Genomic DNA, 19,006 nt, shown 5'->3' with positions numbered 1-19,006 from the left:
TGTGCCACATTGCAGTGGACGTGACAGCAACTAGGTATGCGTCGCTCTTCACTGAATCCCTTTGGCACCAACCAGGCATGTCTAGCAACTAGCTACGTATGTGCCACGTTTTTATGACAAAAATATCCGTTAGTATTTCTCCGGTGCTCGGCGGAATCACACCGGTGCCACGCGCCGACTTTGAGGCAGCACCGCTACATGGCGCAACTTGTGCAGTCGGGAGCGCGAGGGCAGAACCCGGTTGCGTGCACGTCTCTGCGATGGCAATACGGCCTGTCGCTACATTGCTTCAATGCTGGCTAATCGCATTAACTTCAACATTCATTGTGATATAGGCTCTGCAAGATTCCTATACAACACTACGTACTATATCTCAAATGCAGAAAAATAGATAGTGTAAACGATTGCGACGCAAGATTTACCCGGATAAATTAGAAGGCGCTGGCACCTGCGACCTAGCTGGGCCACAGGTCCCATTTTCTCTCGTTTTTCAAAGTGACGAAATGAACTTACACACCGCGCATTCTACAAAATGACCAAAATAACACCTCCTGTTTAACTCTAAATCTTAACACTCCGTCATACAGCGATTTGAATTTTTTTCAGAGCTTTCAGGCCACACGGCGTTTTTCTTCATTTCGAGCAAGAGCACGCCACGACTGATAGGTCGCAGTGTGAATAAAATGATATCCAGTTCTAGGAAATATAGCGCCCTCAAAGAGCAAGTGTGCGCCATGGACTCACCAAGGCCCAGTTGTAGAAAAAGAGCTGCGTGGAGCTGAGGTCGCTGACCCAGTCTATACGGAACTCAGGACGTGGGAATGCCTTTTCGAGGACCATGCGCTTGTAGTACTATAAAGCCAGAGAAAAAGAAAGAAAGAACGAAAATAGAAGTTCTCCAAAACACGGTGGTCACAACGTGTTTTTGCTTCCAATCATTCGCGATCGGATCATTCACAGCACATGGAGCCCACAAATGCACAGCCTTCAAGATCTGTTTTTGTTACTTAGAGGCTTCTTTTGCTTAGTCGCAATGACGTGGATTAAGATACTGCCTATTAAGAAGGGTACGTCGCTTCGACACCACCGCCTTGGCTACTTGGGCACTTTTCTTTCTTTCACCTTTCTTACATAAGAGTGCTGTGATCTGCTTAGACGGCTACTGCATGGGTGAAATCGCATTATCCAGTTCACATTCTTCCCATACCAGCCAGTGTTAGTGATGACATCGGCCGAGTGCAGCTCGGATGATCATGATTTGAACACAATGTAGGCTGATGATTATTTTAGGAAAGGGCGTAGATCTACACAAAGATAATGTATACTGACCAGATTCTACTCGTTCTCCACTATGCACCGTCTGTACACTACGCTGCGCATCAGCGGTCTTGAATGTCCCAAAACATTTGAACTCCACCATTTCTCGTAATAATTTATTCAAACAATGTAAAAGAACGTATAAAATTCGTATAAGCAGCCTCTGCGCCTTTACCCTCCAACTTCTTGCCAAATAATAATAATAATGACAATAGCTCGTTCGTAAGGAAATGCTTGCTCAAGGCGGCGGCTAACCTGCATACGCCTAAGGCATATTTGTTAGCTGGACAGCCTTTAGAAAAAACGTTCGTGCGCAAAATCAAATACAGCACCAGCATTAAGTAATAAGTCACATAATCACAAGCTAAGAACAAATCGCGAAGCAGTAATAAAACAATTCTACTGGCGAAGTTGACGCTATTCGCAACATAGGTGCGCACTAGTGTGCTGAAAAATAAGACGTAGGAATTGGAACAACCCGATTTACTACATCTAATAAATATGCTATGTTTCTAGCACACAATTACCTCGCCTAAGCAAGATAGGCAGTGGTTTGTATCGTTACTTGCCATTTGGTCAAACAAACGAGGAGAAATTACGGCGCGTGCTTTTATTGTAGACAGCAATACACGGAAAGCAACATGTCCTATCTGTCGCCCGCACAGCATTTTCGCATTCAGCACTTTGATGGACTACATAATAACAATACCGTACATGAGATCAAAGATAAAAAGTCAGAGCACGTCAGAATCCATCTTGCGTGCTACCTTTATGACATTGTGCACCGCAAGCAACACAGCGTTCAATATGCTGTGCACTATTAGATGAGTTTATCTCATACTAAAATTGTATGGCGTTAGTACTCGCATATTAATATTAACACAGTGGGTCCTTCGTGGGCCCTCATCTTCAATGAACAACCACAGACTGACCTCATTGGGAACAAATCTTGACGAACTGCTTTCAAGTACTCCGCGAGACGCTAACATCCAGGCGTAAGCCTAGGTACTTCTCATTATCCACACGTTCAACAGAAAGATAAAAACTATATGCGCAATGGTTTTTATGCGAGAAGACAGGATGATGTGCCTCGATCCATCTGTGCGAGCTGCGTAAGCGCAGTCTGTTTGTTTTAGACAGGTTCCAATAGTTAGTTAGTTAGTTAGGGTTTAGTGGCACAAAGGCAACTAAGGCCGTGCTGCGCCAGTCACAAGACAAAATAAAACGGAACGTTAGGGCAGGTAAACCTGCATTACATTATAGTTGGTGTAAATAACCAGTTTTTTCTAAAAAGTCGAAGAGGTTACGAAGTGGCACTAGGGGGTCATCTGCTAGTAATAGGGCAGGGCGTAATGGAATGTGCAAATTATACAGGCTGTGTAAAAACCTCCGTCTCAGTGTACGATGTGTGGACATGTTATTAAGATGTGCATGACTGTAAGAGCTTCATTACATTTTTCGCAAGTTGGCGGATTTTCTTTTCAGAGAAGGAAATTGTGCGTCAGATGTGTGTCCAATTCGAAGTCGACACAAGATCACCTCGTAGAATTGTTGCTGGTGACTGCATGATTTCCACTCGCCAATTACATGCTTAATTAGATGAAGCTTGTTGCTTAAACAGTTGTCCCAATCGCGTTGCCATTTTGACGTCAAGGCCTTCCGAATCGCATTGACACTGTCCTTATATGGAAGTGCTGTATTTTGAATGTTTTTGTACGCTGCCATTGATGCGCATCTATCCGCTGCTTCGTTACGCTATATTCCAACATGGTTTGGTACCCAGCAAAACTTAATTGATCTGCCATATTTGTTTGACGATAATGCATTCAAAATATCGCCTAAGAAGGGTTCACTTTGGGATTTCATGTGCAGAGCCTTCAGTACGCTTAATGAATATGTGTATATGACAGTGTTTTCAAGTGTGTCAGCAATGATCTTTTGAACTACCGTCCATATTGCGTACACTTCAGCTGTGTAGACAGAGGCATGCTGAGATAATCGAATACTTATTTCCCAATTTTCTGTTACGGCCCCTACACCCACGTGTTTTTCCGTTTTAGAGCCATCAGTATAAAATTCTATGTAGTTTATATACTTGTCTTGAAGAGCGCGGAATTCTTGTATAAAGTGTTGAGGTGGTGTGTCTCTTTTCTTTAAATGTCTTAGTGTCCAATCACATAACGCTATGAAATCACACCGCGGGGGTAAACGTTCTGGCTTTCTGGCAACCTGGAGGACTTCCCAAGGTATGTCATAATCCCGACAGTATTCCTCGTATCGCAAGATAAGCGGCCTAATCATGTTTGGTTTATTTGTATAATATAAGCGTGAGCTGCACTGTGTGACGATGTTGTAGCATATGTGTTGTGGTGAGGATCGGATTCTGAGTATGTAGGAAACAGTTAGTAGCGCTCTGCGATGCTGTAAAGGAGGCTCATTACATTCATCATGTAAGCGCTGTATAGGTGATGTTCTGTAAACACCGCATGCCAGTCGTAGTCCTAGGCTATGGACTGGATCAAGTCGTCGGACGTAAGATAGTCTGGCTGAACAATATGTAATGCTACCGTAGTCTAATATGCTACGCACCAAAGTGCGGTAGATGTGTAGCAGGCATTTACGGTCAGAGCCCCACCGGTTCCGGGAGAGGATATTTAGAATGTTAAGTGCATTGTTCGCTCTGATTTTAATACTATTGATGTGTGCGAGAAAGTTCAACTTTTTATCAAACCGAAGACCCAGAAACTTGTGTTCTTGTTTCTCGGGTAGTGTGGCATCCTGTAGTTTAAGGATGGGATCTGGTTGTACGCCTCTTTTTTGTGTAAAGACAACACTAATAGTTTGTTCACTTGAGAAGCGAAAGCCGTTTTCAGATGCCCACTGCGTTAGTTTGTTTAATGTAATTTGAATTTGTCGTTCGCAGGTTGCGATGTTCGTTGCACGACACGCAATTTGTAGATCGTCCACATATAAGGAGTGCATTACGGAGGATGGAATTACATTATTGAGCGAGTTCATTTTCACGACAAACCATGTTGTGCTTAATACGCATCCCTGAGGTACACCGTTTTTTTGAATAAGTACGCGGGACAGCACCGTTCCTAAACGCACTTGGAATGTTCGATCGGACATGAAATCAGCAAGACATTTAAGCATTCTACCGCGGATCCCTAAATCCGCTAAATCCCTTAAGATACCATACCTCCATGTTGTGTCGTACGCCTTTTCTAGATCAAAGAAAACAGTGAGACAGTATTGCTTGTGTATAAAGGCCGCACGTATCTCGTGTTCTAGCCGAACTAACTGATCTGTTGTAGAGCAGCCTTTCTTGTACCCACACTGATGATTGTCGAGCAGGTTCTCAGTTTTGAGGACGTATGCCAATCTGATGTTTATAATGGAATCGTAGGACTTGGCAAGACAGATTGTTAGTGCTATAGGACGGTAGCTGGTGGCTGTTGTAGGATGCTTTCCAGCTTTCAAGAAAGGCATTATAATGGCTTCTTTCCACTCAATCGGCATTTTTCCTGTTTCCCAGATTACGTTACAAAAGCGGAGCAATGTCTTAACTGCTTTTGGAGATAGGTGTGCGAGCATTGTGTAACGTACTCTGTCCGGACCTGGCGCTGTTTTTTTGCCAGTAGTGAGTACTCTGCTGATTTCCGGAAGTGTTAAGGGGGCATTATATGATCTCTCGGAACTTCCTGCTGTCGGAAGCTTTTGTTTTTCTGCTGATTGTTTATACTTTTGAAATTCAGTGGAGTAGTTTAGTGAGCTTGATATGTTATAGAAATGCTGCCCTAATATGTCTGCTTCTTCTTTTAAATTCGTTTGTGTACCTGGAGGTGAGAGTATGGGGATCGTATAAGGAGCGTACTTGCTTCTAAACTTACGAAGCCGATCCCACATTCTTTTGGATGTTATTGAGCTATTTATGGAGGATACGTTTGCCAAGACTGTCTTTCGGCTTGCCTACGCGTGTACCTGGCTGACGCCTTTGCTTTTTTGAAATATAGGAGGTTATCTTGTGTTTGGTATCGCCGAACGATACCCCACGCTTTGTTTTGTGCTTTTTTAGTTTGTGTACATTCACTCGTGCACCAGGGTTTTAGTTTTTTCCTTAGGAAGCCGGAGGATTGCGGGATCGTCTGTTCTGCTGCAGCAAGTATGGAGGCAATAATCTTTTCATTCATTTCGTCTATCGTTTGATCATCTGATATGTCACCAAGACTGGCCTTCTCGCTGAAGAGAGGCCAGTCTGCCAGATGGAGTTCCCAACGGGGTGGTCTTAATGGTACTGTAGGGAAAGGAGATGTTATTTTAATAATGCCGGGCATGTGATCACTGCCATAAGGATTCTTAATAACACTCCATTTAAAATCGATCAAGAGAGATGGAGTGCACAGCGCCAGATCTAGACAGCTCATAGCTCCTGTGCTTGGGGAGCAGTAAGTTGCCGCACCAGTGTTTAAAAGGCATATTTCGTTTGTCAGGATAAAATCTTCAAGTGTTTGTCCCCTGGTGTCTGTTGTTTTGCTACCCCATAATACGTTATGAGCGTCAAAATCACCTGCTATTAAAAAAGGTATAGGTAGCTGGTTTAAAACTAACTCCAGATCTCTTACACTAAAATGTGCATGTGGTGGATTGTACATTGAACAAATGGTAATGGTTTTATGTGCTAAAACCGTGACAGCAACGGCTTCTAATAGAGTATTAATGGTAACTTCTCTAGCTGCAATGCCTCTTTGTAGAACAATAGCTACACCACCTGAAAGCCGGTTGGCCTGAGTACGGTCGCGCCGTGCAACAGTGAAGCCTTTTAAAATGTTTTTGTGCTTTTCACCTAGGTTTGTTTCCTGTAAGCATAATACTACGGGAGAGAAATAACAGGTCTTTTATGTCACCTAAGTTATGTAAGAGACCTCTACAATTCAAATGGATCATAAAAGCCATTATAAAATTGAAGGGTAAGAAATGATAATAACGAGTGAATGGAAGATAACAAATATGTTAGGTGACATGGATCTGAAGAAGGCAGATACAATGGAGCTATAACGCTTAGGTTATAGCCTTCTTATTTTAGGTGGTTATTGGGATTTTGTCCCTCTTACCGCGCTCGAGAGAGCACTTGTCCTTCCGTGTCGATGACACCGGGGTTTTTGTTTAGACCTCCATCGCTCTCTCTGAGGCGCTGGAGGACCGAGAGTTTGGCGCCGAGACACGTGTCTCGGGCCTCGGAGTTCGCTTGATCTTAGGGCATTGCGGGACTGGTGTCTGCGAGGCCTTTGAAGAGGATGCAGCAGCGCCGGCTGCTTGCAGCACGGGGGCGGGAGAGGTCACTGCGGGACCACTGTGCGTGGTCTCGGAGGACTCCTGAGACCTCTGTGACGCTGCCCCCATCTGCGTCACATGGGCGTAACTTCTTCGCGGAAGGTACGATAGCCGCTTTCTGGCTTCATAGAACGAGATTTTTTCTTTTAAAGTTCGAGCAATTACTTCTTTTTCATTTTTCCAGCAAGGGCAGGACCGCGAGTAAGCTGGGTGATCTCCCTTGCAGTTAACACAAAGTGGGGAAGAGGTGCAATTGCCAGTTTGATGATCGTTGGAGCTGTTTTTAGCGCAAGTAGTTCGTCCTCGACATGCATGCGAAGCATGTCCAAACCTTTGGCATTTGAAACATCGTCTAGGGTTCGGGATATATGGTCTAACATTTACCTTTACATAACCTGCATCCAAGGAGGTAGGCATTACACTTGTTCCGAAGGTGAGTATTACATGTTTTGTGGGGATTTCTTGGTCGTTCCTGCGGATGACAATTATTTGGACTTTGGTAAAATTTTGTTCCTGGAAACCTTCCAGCAGTTCTTCGTCACTTAAGCCAATAAAATCTTCCTCTGATATTGCACCCCTGCTTGTATTTAATGTTCTGTGCGGTGAAATTGTCACTGTTGCGTTACCAATACTGGTAAGTTCTGTGAGCTTTTGCGCTTGATCTTTATCATTTAGTTCTAGGAGGAGGTCCCCGCTAGACATTTTTGAGGCTTTGTATGTAGGTCCGATTTTTCCTTTAAGACACTTGACCACTAAGAATGGAGAGCTTTCTCACTGGTACGTTGTTTTCGCAGTGCAGTACATAGAACTTGGGAAATGATGGAGCGTTGCTCTGAAAAGAGAACTGGAACGTTGCTTCGGTGCGGCATCTTTTCAGACGCCGATCATAGAGAATAGAGGCTTGCGCTGCCATGAGAAAAATGTGTATGTTCGGCAACAGCTCCGACCGCCCACCACGGAGCCCAACGAGGGGACGCGGCAGAGCTTGTGTGCAACTCTGCACGACGCCAGTCGTAGGCCGTCACTATAACCAAATATGGTGTATCCAAGGTAGGATAGCCACACGAGGTTAACCCTAGCCGCCATGTAGAAAGGAAGTAAATGGAAGAGAGAAGATCACAGAAAAGATCAAATAGTGAGAGACAAAGACTAAGATTTCGGGAGAAAGAGACAGGAAGAGGCGACTGCCGATTTCCTTCGGGTGCGTCAGTCCGGGGGTGCCGTCTACGTGAAGCAGAGGCCAAAGAGGTGTGTTGCCTCCGCCGGGGGGCCTTAAAGGTCCGAACACCCGGCATTGGCTCAACTTCCAGGATCCCCCTTTCCCTGGACACGGCTAAGCCGCGCACGGCTACACGCGGGGGCGGTCCGATCCTCACGTTCTCGGGTCCGTGGTGTCGCAACACACCAAACGCCTGCTGACGCAGACGCCCCTGCGGGGAGGTTCCAATAAATGTTAATATTACTTAGCCTGGTTACCAATAGAAATATGTTACATAGGGCACCTACACTATGTTCTATAGGCCGAAACAACAGTCATATCAGTCGCGCACGCGCATGTATTTGGACAAGTATTGAGTACTAGAACGACATTATTATAAATATTAAATAAAAGCAAATCCGTAAGAAACCAGGGGAGAACAACAGGCTCGGAACTTAAGTGGCCATAGAATTAAAGTAAACAAAGTGTTGCAAAGTCTGGGGTGCCCAGTAGGCCAAAGTATTTCACCAATTGTCTATGCACTTTGACGTCACATAGCACAAAGCGGTCTGGCAAAACCTATAAGGTCAGTGCTGCGAGCAGCTTAACAAGACACTCCGCAATGCTCCTCGCACCATCTTCCGTTGCTTACGTACTCGAGATACCCGCGTGAACAGGAACACTGCCCTTCCACTTACTCTGTATGCTGGCACCACAGATGCGAGGAGATGTAGGTCCATGAGTGATTCCATCGTATCCTGCCGGAGAGAAACGTGCACGAAATGTCCGTAAGCAAAAAAAAGGGCAGGAGATGTTTGCTGGGCCTTGCGCACAACTTTACTAAGGCGGGCAGAGTGAGAAATAAATAGCCTAGAAGCTCTTCGGTAGTTCGTTCTCATAACGCCGAACGAAACAACAATAGCGACTTACTCCACGCGTTATTGGCCTTATAATGGACGATGACAGCTGAGGTGGCGGCAGCGCAACATTCTACTGATTGTCTCCATCCAGTAACGCAAGTTCCCCAAAAATTTGGCACCGTGTTATGGACGACGATTCGCAACACTGCATCAAGTGTCGTGCGGTAAAGCGTGTGCCTTGCACAAAGACGCAGCAGGAGCGGCTGTGTCATCAGAGCGCCCCGTACCGTTTATGGTCAATGGCAGCTGCCTGTCTGATCGGGAACATCAGCTTCAGCAAGCTATATAAGCTAGGATCATCGCTGAATTATTCATTTTGCAGCGCAGGTGATGGCAGTGCAAAATTGTACTGATTACCTCGTGCCGCCAGCGCAGGTTGGTTAAATCCGCATCGGCGTGTAGCATGTTTTTATATTTGTTTGCCGCACCCATTGCTGTCAAAGCAAATGCCAACTCGGGCTGAGCTGCGAAGAAATTTAGAGCCCGTGTTCAAAGAAGTTACGAGATTGCGTAACAACTTCTTTACTTATTGCATAATTTCATTCATCACACAAAGGACACTGAGCGGGAAGGCCTTGGTTAAGAAAATAAGGAAGTCACGCGAACGGACGGGCAGCTGACAACATAGGTTGCTGAATTTCAACAATTTTCACGAATGAACGATTTTAAAATCAAGGGAGTGGTCGAAAATGACGGGCGAAAGCTGCGACCCAATTCTTTAAGTGCGCTTTTCAATGCAGCAGCAGGCGGGGGGAAAGTCGTGGTGCCTCCCGAAAGGCGTAGCTCCGATTGCAACAGCAAATTATTAGATTGCTGTACAAAGTAAGATAGCAGAACTGAGGTTGAACAGCGCGAATAAAAGAAGGACACCAGGAAACAAGTACCACTGACAAGCGCTGTCTGCGGAATTTGTTTCCTAGTGTCCTTGTTTTAATCGCGCTGTTCAACCTCATTTCTAGATATGAACGAAGTAGCCCTCATCAAGATCTTACTAAGGATAGTAGTTTTATCGTCCATGTAAACTTGTAAACGTTCGCTTACTGACTAAATTAACAATGACAATGTGTAAGCGTGGCTGAACGAGGACGTAGAAAGGAACAGATACACCGAGACAGCCCTGTTTTGTATGTCTGCTTCGTTCTACACCCTCGTTCAGTCGCGCTTACACATTTTGTCATGGATTCAATCAAACTATCCCGTCAACGTGTTTTAAGTAAATTACCAAGCACGGTGTTACGCACACACAGGTAAATATGAATACATCTCGCTCGATGAGCGCGGGAAATTGCTGTCAAAATTCTGAAGTGAAGAATCCCGGCAGCAGCAAGCGAATTAACTTTCATCCATTTCTCAATTCAACGCGAACGAAACGTCGAAAGCACCGCGCATACGAAGCTACCGGCACTACGCGCGCTCTGCAAAGATCGCAGATCGCTCTAAAGATGAGGCCCGCACGGGCGCGCACTCTGCACGCTTCGGCGACCGTTTCGAGACACGCGAGCGCCGGCAACGCGTCCCGACGGCGTCTGTCGGAGGCGTCTACTATGGCGTCCGCGATTCGCGTGGCCAACACCGTAGGAAACGCCACGGTTGTCTCCACTCTATGAAACGGCCGGCGAGGAGGACATCGAGGCGGCACCCTAGAAGCCGCTGGTGAAGGACACCCATCCACCCTCGCCTGACTCCACTGCCTCCCGCGCGTCAGGAGAGGGCACGCATCCAGGCCGCGTTCCTCGCTCGCGCACCTCCCACTCTTTCACTCGCGCATGCAGCATACGGCGCGCGGCAACGGTTTTATCGCCCTTGGATATCGTACGAAACCTGACGGCGACACCGACGGCAGAAAGGCACCTGGAGTGTTTATATATTGCTATCGCAATAATAAATACACCTGTCAATGTTCCGTCATAGACACTTTTAGAACACGGGCCCCAAACGTTTCGGGCCCCAAAAGATAGCGTCGGAGAGATTACGTACGCGCGAGAAGAAAAGTGCACATGGCTTTTGCATCGGGCACGCTATTCCACTGATTTAGCGGGATCCCCAAAAGCTGCCACAAAAGATTTGCGTCAACAAACATGGTGGCACCCATCGAGGCGACAGCTGTAACCTAGCACCAAACTGGGCTCGAGCGGTGGTAACGTGTGAAATTCGCAAGCTAGGAGAACTGACTACGGTTATCATTTTTACAGCGAAGCTTTATACCTCTACCGTCCAAGGAAATTTCGGTGTCGTAAGCAAAAACTCCCCATACGTGGGCCGATCCCGGAGACCGTGCAATGCCGGGCGGACCCACGGCGGAGGTGAAGCAGGCGTTAAGCACTCCCCATGCGTGGGCCAATCTAGAAGAAAGTGCAATGCCGGCTCGACCCGCGGCGGAGGTGAAGCAGGCGTCCAGCACTCCCCATACGTGCGCCAATACTGAAGAACGTGCAATGCCGGCTCGACCCGCAGTGGAGGTGAAGCAGGCGTCAAGCACTCCACATGTGTGAGCCGATCCAGAAAATAGTGCAATACCGGCTCGACCCGTGGCGGAGGTGAAGCAGGCGTCAAGCACTCCACATGCGTGGGCCGATCCCGAAAATAGTGCAATGCCGGCTCGACCCGTGGCGGAGGTGAAGCAGGCGCCAAGCACTCACCATGCGTGGGACGATCCCGAAGATAGTGCAATGCCGGCTCGACCCGCGGCGGAGGTGAAGCAGGCGTCAAGCCCTCCGCATACGTGGGCCGATACCTAAGATAGTGCAATGCCGGGCCGACCGTCGCAGAACTATTACGTCAAACTCTTGCGTTTGCTTCCAGCTGTTGACAAATTCGACTTCGCCCCGCCATCTGCTAGCCGCCTGGTTAGCTGATATGGTAGAGCGGCTGCCCCGGAAAGGCGATGGTCCCGGGTTCGAGTCCCGGACCAGGACAAATTTTTGTTCAACTACGAGGCTTTTCTTTCGAGGAACCCGTATGGGTTTCGTTTGTAGCATTGGCTACGAACGGGTGGATGTCTGATTCTCCCTTTATTAATTACTTCTCGCCACCTTGCGGGTTTCTGCAGGACTATTCCGTCAGAATAACCTCGAAATTGTAATTAAACGCGAGAACACGAAAGTCTAAGTTACTGTTCTTATTATAAAATGGTAAATCTTACCTAATTGTTTCTAATAGGTTTTCTTTGACGCGGTAGTGGCGCTGTCAGCGCAAGAGGCTAACGACAAACGCAAAGCCCTGTCCTAATACTCTTTAGTGACTCCTGCGTGCCGCAACGCTAACCACCGCAAAGCTCTTCGGGGCCCCAAGCCTTTGAGGCCCCTATTCTGAAACTATTCGCTCACGCTGCATCACATATTACACGGCGGTGAGAGACGGTGTCACAAGACGCTTGAGATACGACTGTGCTTGAAGGTACCTACCTATGCACTCAAGCACCTGGTCGTGCCCATGAAAGCTGCCTACGTGAACCGTTATCCAGAAAAAAGTGCGGTACTGCCGTCCAAGCATTCCTGGACGCGTATATTTCTTTAGGCCCGACCATTAATCAGACACATTTAGTACTGCGCCATGACGATACGTACGCAGCACGCAAGCGCTTTGCAGAACGCAGAAGCGCGTGTCGAGGTCCGGGCTTTTAGTACAGGGAAATGACTACGTACGTAAGCGAGCATTCACTTTCTGAGGCTGGCACGGACATATGCGACAAACTGCGCCAACAGGTAGTCAAGCCTTTCGCGCGAACAACGCACGCTGAACACTTTGTGAAAAACAAAGTTCATATTTTTTCGCTATGGATTCCCACCGTGCTGGATCTTGGAGTGGGTTCTGCGCGTTCCCTTCACGCAGTAAAGCCAAATCGCAGGCCATTGAAAATTACAGCATTCCGCTGGCCACCTTTGGTGCCGCCATCTTGCGAAACTCTTATCTCGCGCTCTCCCGAACACACGAGAGCCACAAGAGCAGCACGAAAGGCTTCCCACGTACACGCGCTAGAACAAGATGCAGGCGTACACGGCGGCCGCGTATGCATCACGTACCGTTCGCGTTGCGTTCCGCACATGCGCACATTGCAGAACGTAGCGATCTCACGTACGCAAAGCCGTTGCGTAGAGAACGTACGCAGTAGTAAATACTGTCTCGCAACTGGTGTAACGCGTCTTCAGGGTGCTGCTGCTTAGACAAAGTGAACACAGTTAAGATCGGTGTGCTGGAATTAAACGCATTACCATTTAAGCTGGATTTGCGCATATTGTATTTCAAAGTTGTCGCACACCTTTACCCGACATTATCCGATTTACCGAGTAATATTAGATAGCTTTAGTACTGCACCATGACGATACGTACGCAGCACGTATGCACTTTGCGAAACGTAGCAGTGCGTGTCCCGGCAGGGCTTTTAGGACGAAGCGTTTTCTAGGCTCATGGTGAAGTTTGTGTCAGTAGACCTGACCGCCGGAGTATACGCCGAAGCGTCATCACGCCTTGTGAAGACAGATTAAAGACAGAATAAAGAAAAAAGAAAATGATTGATAGTGACAGTTAGTGAAAGATAACGTTGTAATAGAGGTTGGAGTTAATCAAGACTAGTTATCACTACTAATGACTCCGAAATGACCAATATGTCTAACGATGGCTTGTAATGACCACAATTGATTAGAAATTACTAGATACGTATAGGAATGAGTAGTAATAAAGATAATCACTGCTCATGATTTGTAATGGCTATAATGACCACGAAATGACCAATATGTCTAACGACGGCTTGTAATGACCACAACTACTGATCACTAATGACTTATAATGACTTTTTTTATTCAGTGACGTCACAGGCTCCTGAAAGAGGATTGCGTGAAGGGAGGATGCAGGGAATTTGAAAGGAGTACAAACAAATTATACATTGCGAGCGAGTAAACATGAAATAAGAAATATCTAACAATATAAACAACGCGATAAATGAAACAAAACGACTGTGTGATGTAGCAAAAAAGGAGTACCAAGAAATTATACAAATGGTAGCTAGTAAAGATGAAAGAACGCCTCTAACAATGTTAACGCAATACAAAACAAACAAACAAAAGCTATACAACTTCGCTAAAGGTATTTGCTTAGTGGTGTGCAGTAAGGTTTAGTTGTGATGAATTATGGAAACAATATGCCTAAGCGTGCTTTGAAGGATACAGGGTCAATAATGACTAAAAGAAAGAAGAGAAAGAGAAGAGGCAAAGATAAAGACACGAATGATATGAGAGGAAGAGTAGGCTTTCGCCGTTCACCTGCTAAGAGAGATCTTAAAAGACCCTGGAATTTTAGTACAGGGAAACACCTACGTATTTAAGCGGGCGAGCGTCGTTAGACGCCGGGTGCGTCTGAGCGCGTTGGCTGCGTACGGCAGTGTGTGGAACCATCGTTCTAGCTATAGACGCTGTTGTTCTCGCCAAGGTGACGTAATGACGTAATGCCACTGAACACTTTCTGCGAAACAAAAAAACATATTTTTTTGCTAAGGATTCCCACTGTGCAGGATCCTAGAATGGGTTCTGCGCGTTAACATCACGCTGCAAAGCCAATTCGTAGGCCATGGAAAAGGACAGCCTTCCGTTGGTCGCCTTCGACGCCGCCATGTTGCGAAAATCCTTTGTCTCGCGCTCTCCCGAACAAGCGAGAACCACGAGAGCAGTCCGCGATGCTCCCGACGTACGCGCGCAAGAATCAGATGCGTGCGCACGCGGCCGCCGCATGCGCATCACGTACCGTTCGTGTTACGTTCTGCACATGCGCACTTTGCAGAATGATTTTACGTATGCAACGTACGCGGTACAAAACGTTCTATTATCAGCTCGGCTCTGTATAAGCTCTGTCCACGTGGCTACACCAATTTCGATGGTCAAAGCCACAATAACAGCAACACGAAATGTTTCTAAATCAAAAAGACACAGTTTCGCCCGAAAGGCGCAGCACCAATCGCCATAGCAAATTAGTAGATAGCTATACGAAGTAAGGATAGTTGTTTTATGGGCCGCATAAACTTGTGAACATTCGCTTAATTACTAAATAATTATATAATGTATAAGCGCGACAGAACGAAGGCGTAGAAGGAAACGTACACACAGAGACAGCGCTCTATCTGTGCGCCGACTAGCGCGACAACGTGTTTTAAGTAAACTAACAAGCACGGTGTCACCCGCGCGACAGGTAAAAATGAACACATCTCGCTCGATGCGAGCGGAAACTCACTGTCAAAATGCATAAGTGAGGAATCGCGGCAGCAGGAGTGATCGAATGGACCTTTGTGTATTTTTCGGTTCAATGCGAAGGAAACGTCGAAAGCACAGCGAATACGAAGCAACCGGCACCACGCAAACTCTGCAAACATCGCCGATCGCTTTGAAGATGAGGCACGAGCGGGCGCACATTTTGGCCCCGTCGCAGATTACGGCGTGGCCATGCATGCGCATGTCCGCACCGTAAGCAGCAGCGGTCGGAGAAGAACGCCCTTCCCCCTCTCCCTCACCTTAGCCCCGTTTCTTGCGCGCGACAGGAGAGGGCGTGCTTCTTGCTCTACGTCTACCTAAAACCCCTTAAACTTCGTAAAGTAGCGACAGTCTCCTCCTCCGCCTTCACTCCTCCTCGATCCTCCTCTCTTTCACGCTCCCTTCTCGACCGTGGCGCTGCCTGCGCTGCTCGAACGTAGCAACAGCGCCAACATGCGCTCCTCGCCACTCAGTAGATGCTTCTCGAGGAAAAATTGCACTGATGCGCGGCGCGAGGGCCCACGTGATGCTATTGGGCTAATAGCGACGCGTCGTTGGCCTCGGCCAGAGCGCGCGAGGAGGAGGCGGCGTGCTTCAAAGCGTGGCAATACTTTGCGAATTTTAAGGTGTTTTCCGTCTACCGCCGTCCTCGCTCGCGCATGCGAGATTGAGCCGCGTCCGCCGGCTCACCCTCGCACGCTTTCACTTGCACATACAGGGTATGGCGCAAGCCGAAGTTGTTACCGCCCTTAGACTTTATACGAAACTTCACGGCGACGGCGAAAGCGACGGCAGAAATGCGCCTGGACTGTCTGTATAATTGGTATCGCAATATTAAAAAATTACCGACGATTACGTTACTTCCTAATGCGAAATTTGAGCGCAGCAAATAAGCTGTTTCACCTTTTCGATAGATTGAGGCAAAGAAATCGAGCAACACATGTATGCGCTATCACAGAATTTTTTTTTTATTTTTCACACGTATTCCTTTAACAAAGACTCCACTAACAGTTCTTGACAGTCATGACGGAAGCTTTGTGGTCGGAGAAATAGACTGATATATGTTCGACTTGGTACACCAATGCTTGATTCTCAAAGAAGAGATCTATACAAGTGCCTCGCGAGGTTGTCACAGCCGTGGGACGCGTTACGAGCGAGAGGAACGGGATGTTCTCCCGCATAAGTGTTAGGAAATTGCTGTTTGTCTTTATGTCAAGCCGCCACCGATCTGGCTCTCTGATTGCCACCGCACAGGGCGAACGGCAGCGGCAATTTCGGCTCGGGCGGTGCACATATACAGATCCGCCGCCACCGATCTGGCTCTCTGATTGCCACCGCACAGGGGTTGCATTGGAGGAGGAGCGAAGAAAGGAATTAAGTTCGAGCCGGCGCTTTGACAACCGGAGACTCGCAGGAAGAGGGGGGAGGGGGGCGGCGTGTACACCCAGCGGCAAACGATGGGGGCAGAAGCGCGCGCAGGAAGCGGACAACACGATAAAGGGAGGAGGGAAGAGATAGCAGCGACTGACTGATGCCGCTGACGCCGATAGTGAGTCAACCCCAGCTGCGGAGTTGGTTTCAGGGACAACGCCGCCGATGCCGACACAAACAATATGATACCCTCGCTTCCGCAGCGCTAAGAACCAGGTCTAGCCGTGGGAAGGTGGTCACGTATTCGTCGACGTGCCGGGGCCTACGTGAAATAACCGGCGCGTCGGCAACTGAAGAGCACCCTATCCGCCACACAAGAACAGGGGGGGGGGACCCTTTCCTCCTCTTTCTGCATGGCGGCGACGGTGTTCTATGCAGTCACGTTATCTTGACTCTCTAGCGGCGTCAGCGGCATCCAGCGGTATCAGTCGGTCGCTGCTAGCGCTGGGGGGATGAAAGGGGGGCGGATCTGGTTACGAGGCCGACGACAACGCCGACGACGACGCGAAACCCAGGAACGGACGCCAAAGAGCTGCGCTCTAAAAAAACACGCGCGACTTCCACACACTCTCGCCCATATGTTCAAGCTTCTGCCCTCGTAGGCAAGCCAACCAACAAAACGAACGGAACGTAGTGACGATATGCGCGGCGCTCACTCACGTTTTTCTTTCGGTCTGCCATCATGCAGGTGGCATACCTCTCCATCTTCCTCGACCACGAGTAGCCGACCCAGTTCTCAGGCATCAATATGCCGTCAGAGACCATGGCACCTGCAAACGCATTCAAATGTGCCACTTACAGAGGAAACCACCTCCCTTTCTCTAGCCTTGAGTCTCCTACTGTAAACTACCTTTTTCTTTCTTGTTTTTCTGGGAGCTGAACTTTTTTTCCACAGGCTTTTCCTGAGCTTACGATAATTTTTTTTTTGGGAGCATTTAGCGCCCGCTTATACTATAGAAAAAGGCTGAATCCTGTCAGCATCGGCCTACCTGTTTGAAAGATGACTATTGCGTAACTTGAAAGACAACAAGCTATGTAGCATGATGGGATTAAAAACAACTTGAACTTTTTCACGTTGGGCTCAATGACTACATGGCACGCGTCTTATCTTGAAAACTGGCATCAAAGCAGTGATGCAACCATATTTATTTAAGCAGTATTGATAAATTTGTGCGAAGTATTAGTTTCCAAATGCATTAACATTCAAGCTCACATTTGTCAGCCCTCCACTTGTCCACAGTGCTGGCAAATGTCAATATGATTTTCGCGCGTTTGTTAGCCTTTTGCTTATAGCTTCTACATTTCAAATTAAAACACTAAGCGACTTTAACTCTGGAGGTCCCAACATAAACTAACATAAACAGTATCTCAAGCATTGAACTTGATACGGCTGATGTTCTGGTCTACCGACTGCAGGCAGTAGATTCCTTTGGTTATCTTGAATAATTGTGCCTAAAAATGTTGAATAAATTTTTAAGACTTAGAAAGGCTCAGGTATGAAATTTAGAACTTTGTAAATGAGCCATAGAAATATGTTTTGACGCCGTAAACTCAACAAGCTGGGAAATCTGCAGCAGAAAGAAATTTGCAAGCAGAACATTGCGAAAAGAGCTGAAATATTATGACAATTCTGCATAAGCTGCCAACTAATACATCTAATTTGTCGGTTTCAGACGCTAAACGGATGCGCGTAATAGAGCTCAGACGTGTATTTTTCGTGCAGAGTTGCAGATTTGTAATTTTGGCGCCTGATTTAGGTGCCGGCATTGCAAGATTGGTAGAACACACAGCTCAGAATGTTGTGGTAACGGGTACGACTGCTGCCAGAGGTTAAGTTGTATATTGTGCTCTTTCATTCTTCTTTTCTATAGATACGCTACAACCAATAATTCCGTGAGAATATAAGCCGCAATGAATGTCGACGTTAATGCAATTCGCACTGAGGCAACGTTGCCACAAATCATATTGCCAAGGCCAATACACGTCCCGCATGAGGCGTCTACTGGAGCCGGGCTCCTCTATCGCACTTCGCACTGGGCACGTTGCGCCATTTAGCGGCACCACCGTGAAATCCTCGCGTGGCTCCTGAGAGAATGGATACCCAGGCGACAACGTTGTCTCGATATACATGCCGTGGGTTCGATCATGCCCAGCACGGGAGAAATCTTTAACGATTCATGTGTCACTGAAGAGTGGAACACATCCAGTGGCACCTGCCAAGTGACCGACGTGGGCGTCGATTATGTTAGTTGCAGAGCGACACATGCCCAGTGGAGCCTACCCATCGACTCAAGTTGATCCGACGGTGGGTTTCGAACGGTGTTCCCTCGGCACAACAGCCCGATGCTTCACATCATGGACGACCGAGTGACCCAACGTGGCAGGAAAAGCGTAAGATGTAGTCGCCTGAAATTTCAGGGAATTCCCGAAGAATGCTAATAACATTACAAAACACCCAGGTCCAACACAATGCTGGAATCGAAATGGCGCGTTTCTTGTCAGCGAAGTAGCCGCAGTAGCGGATTCCGCGAGCATAGCCACGGCGATTGTGGCTGTGCGGTACCTTCATC

At 47.4% G+C, this 19,006-nt stretch overlaps 1 protein-coding gene across 1 annotated transcript in view; it reads right to left on the bottom strand.

Moving 5' to 3' along the window:
• The window catches only part of LOC126523616 (uncharacterized), a 43,805-nt gene that overhangs the window by 10,521 nt on the left and 14,278 nt on the right, over positions 1 to 19,006 (bottom strand). The window contains exons 3-5 of the mRNA XM_050172212.2: positions 17,097 to 17,206; positions 8,548 to 8,607; positions 745 to 852 (exon numbers count right to left, since the gene is read on the bottom strand). Coding sequence (XP_050028169.2) covers positions 745 to 852; positions 8,548 to 8,607; positions 17,097 to 17,206 — 278 coding nt within the window. The remainder of the gene's footprint in view (positions 1 to 744; positions 853 to 8,547; positions 8,608 to 17,096; positions 17,207 to 19,006) is intronic.

Source organism: Dermacentor andersoni, chromosome 6 (assembly GCF_023375885.2).
Source record: "Dermacentor andersoni chromosome 6, qqDerAnde1_hic_scaffold, whole genome shotgun sequence".
Taxonomy (NCBI): Eukaryota; Metazoa; Arthropoda; class Arachnida; order Ixodida; family Ixodidae; genus Dermacentor; species Dermacentor andersoni.
Note: the sequence above shows the minus strand (reverse complement) of the source record. Positions and strands in the feature narration are given on the sequence as shown.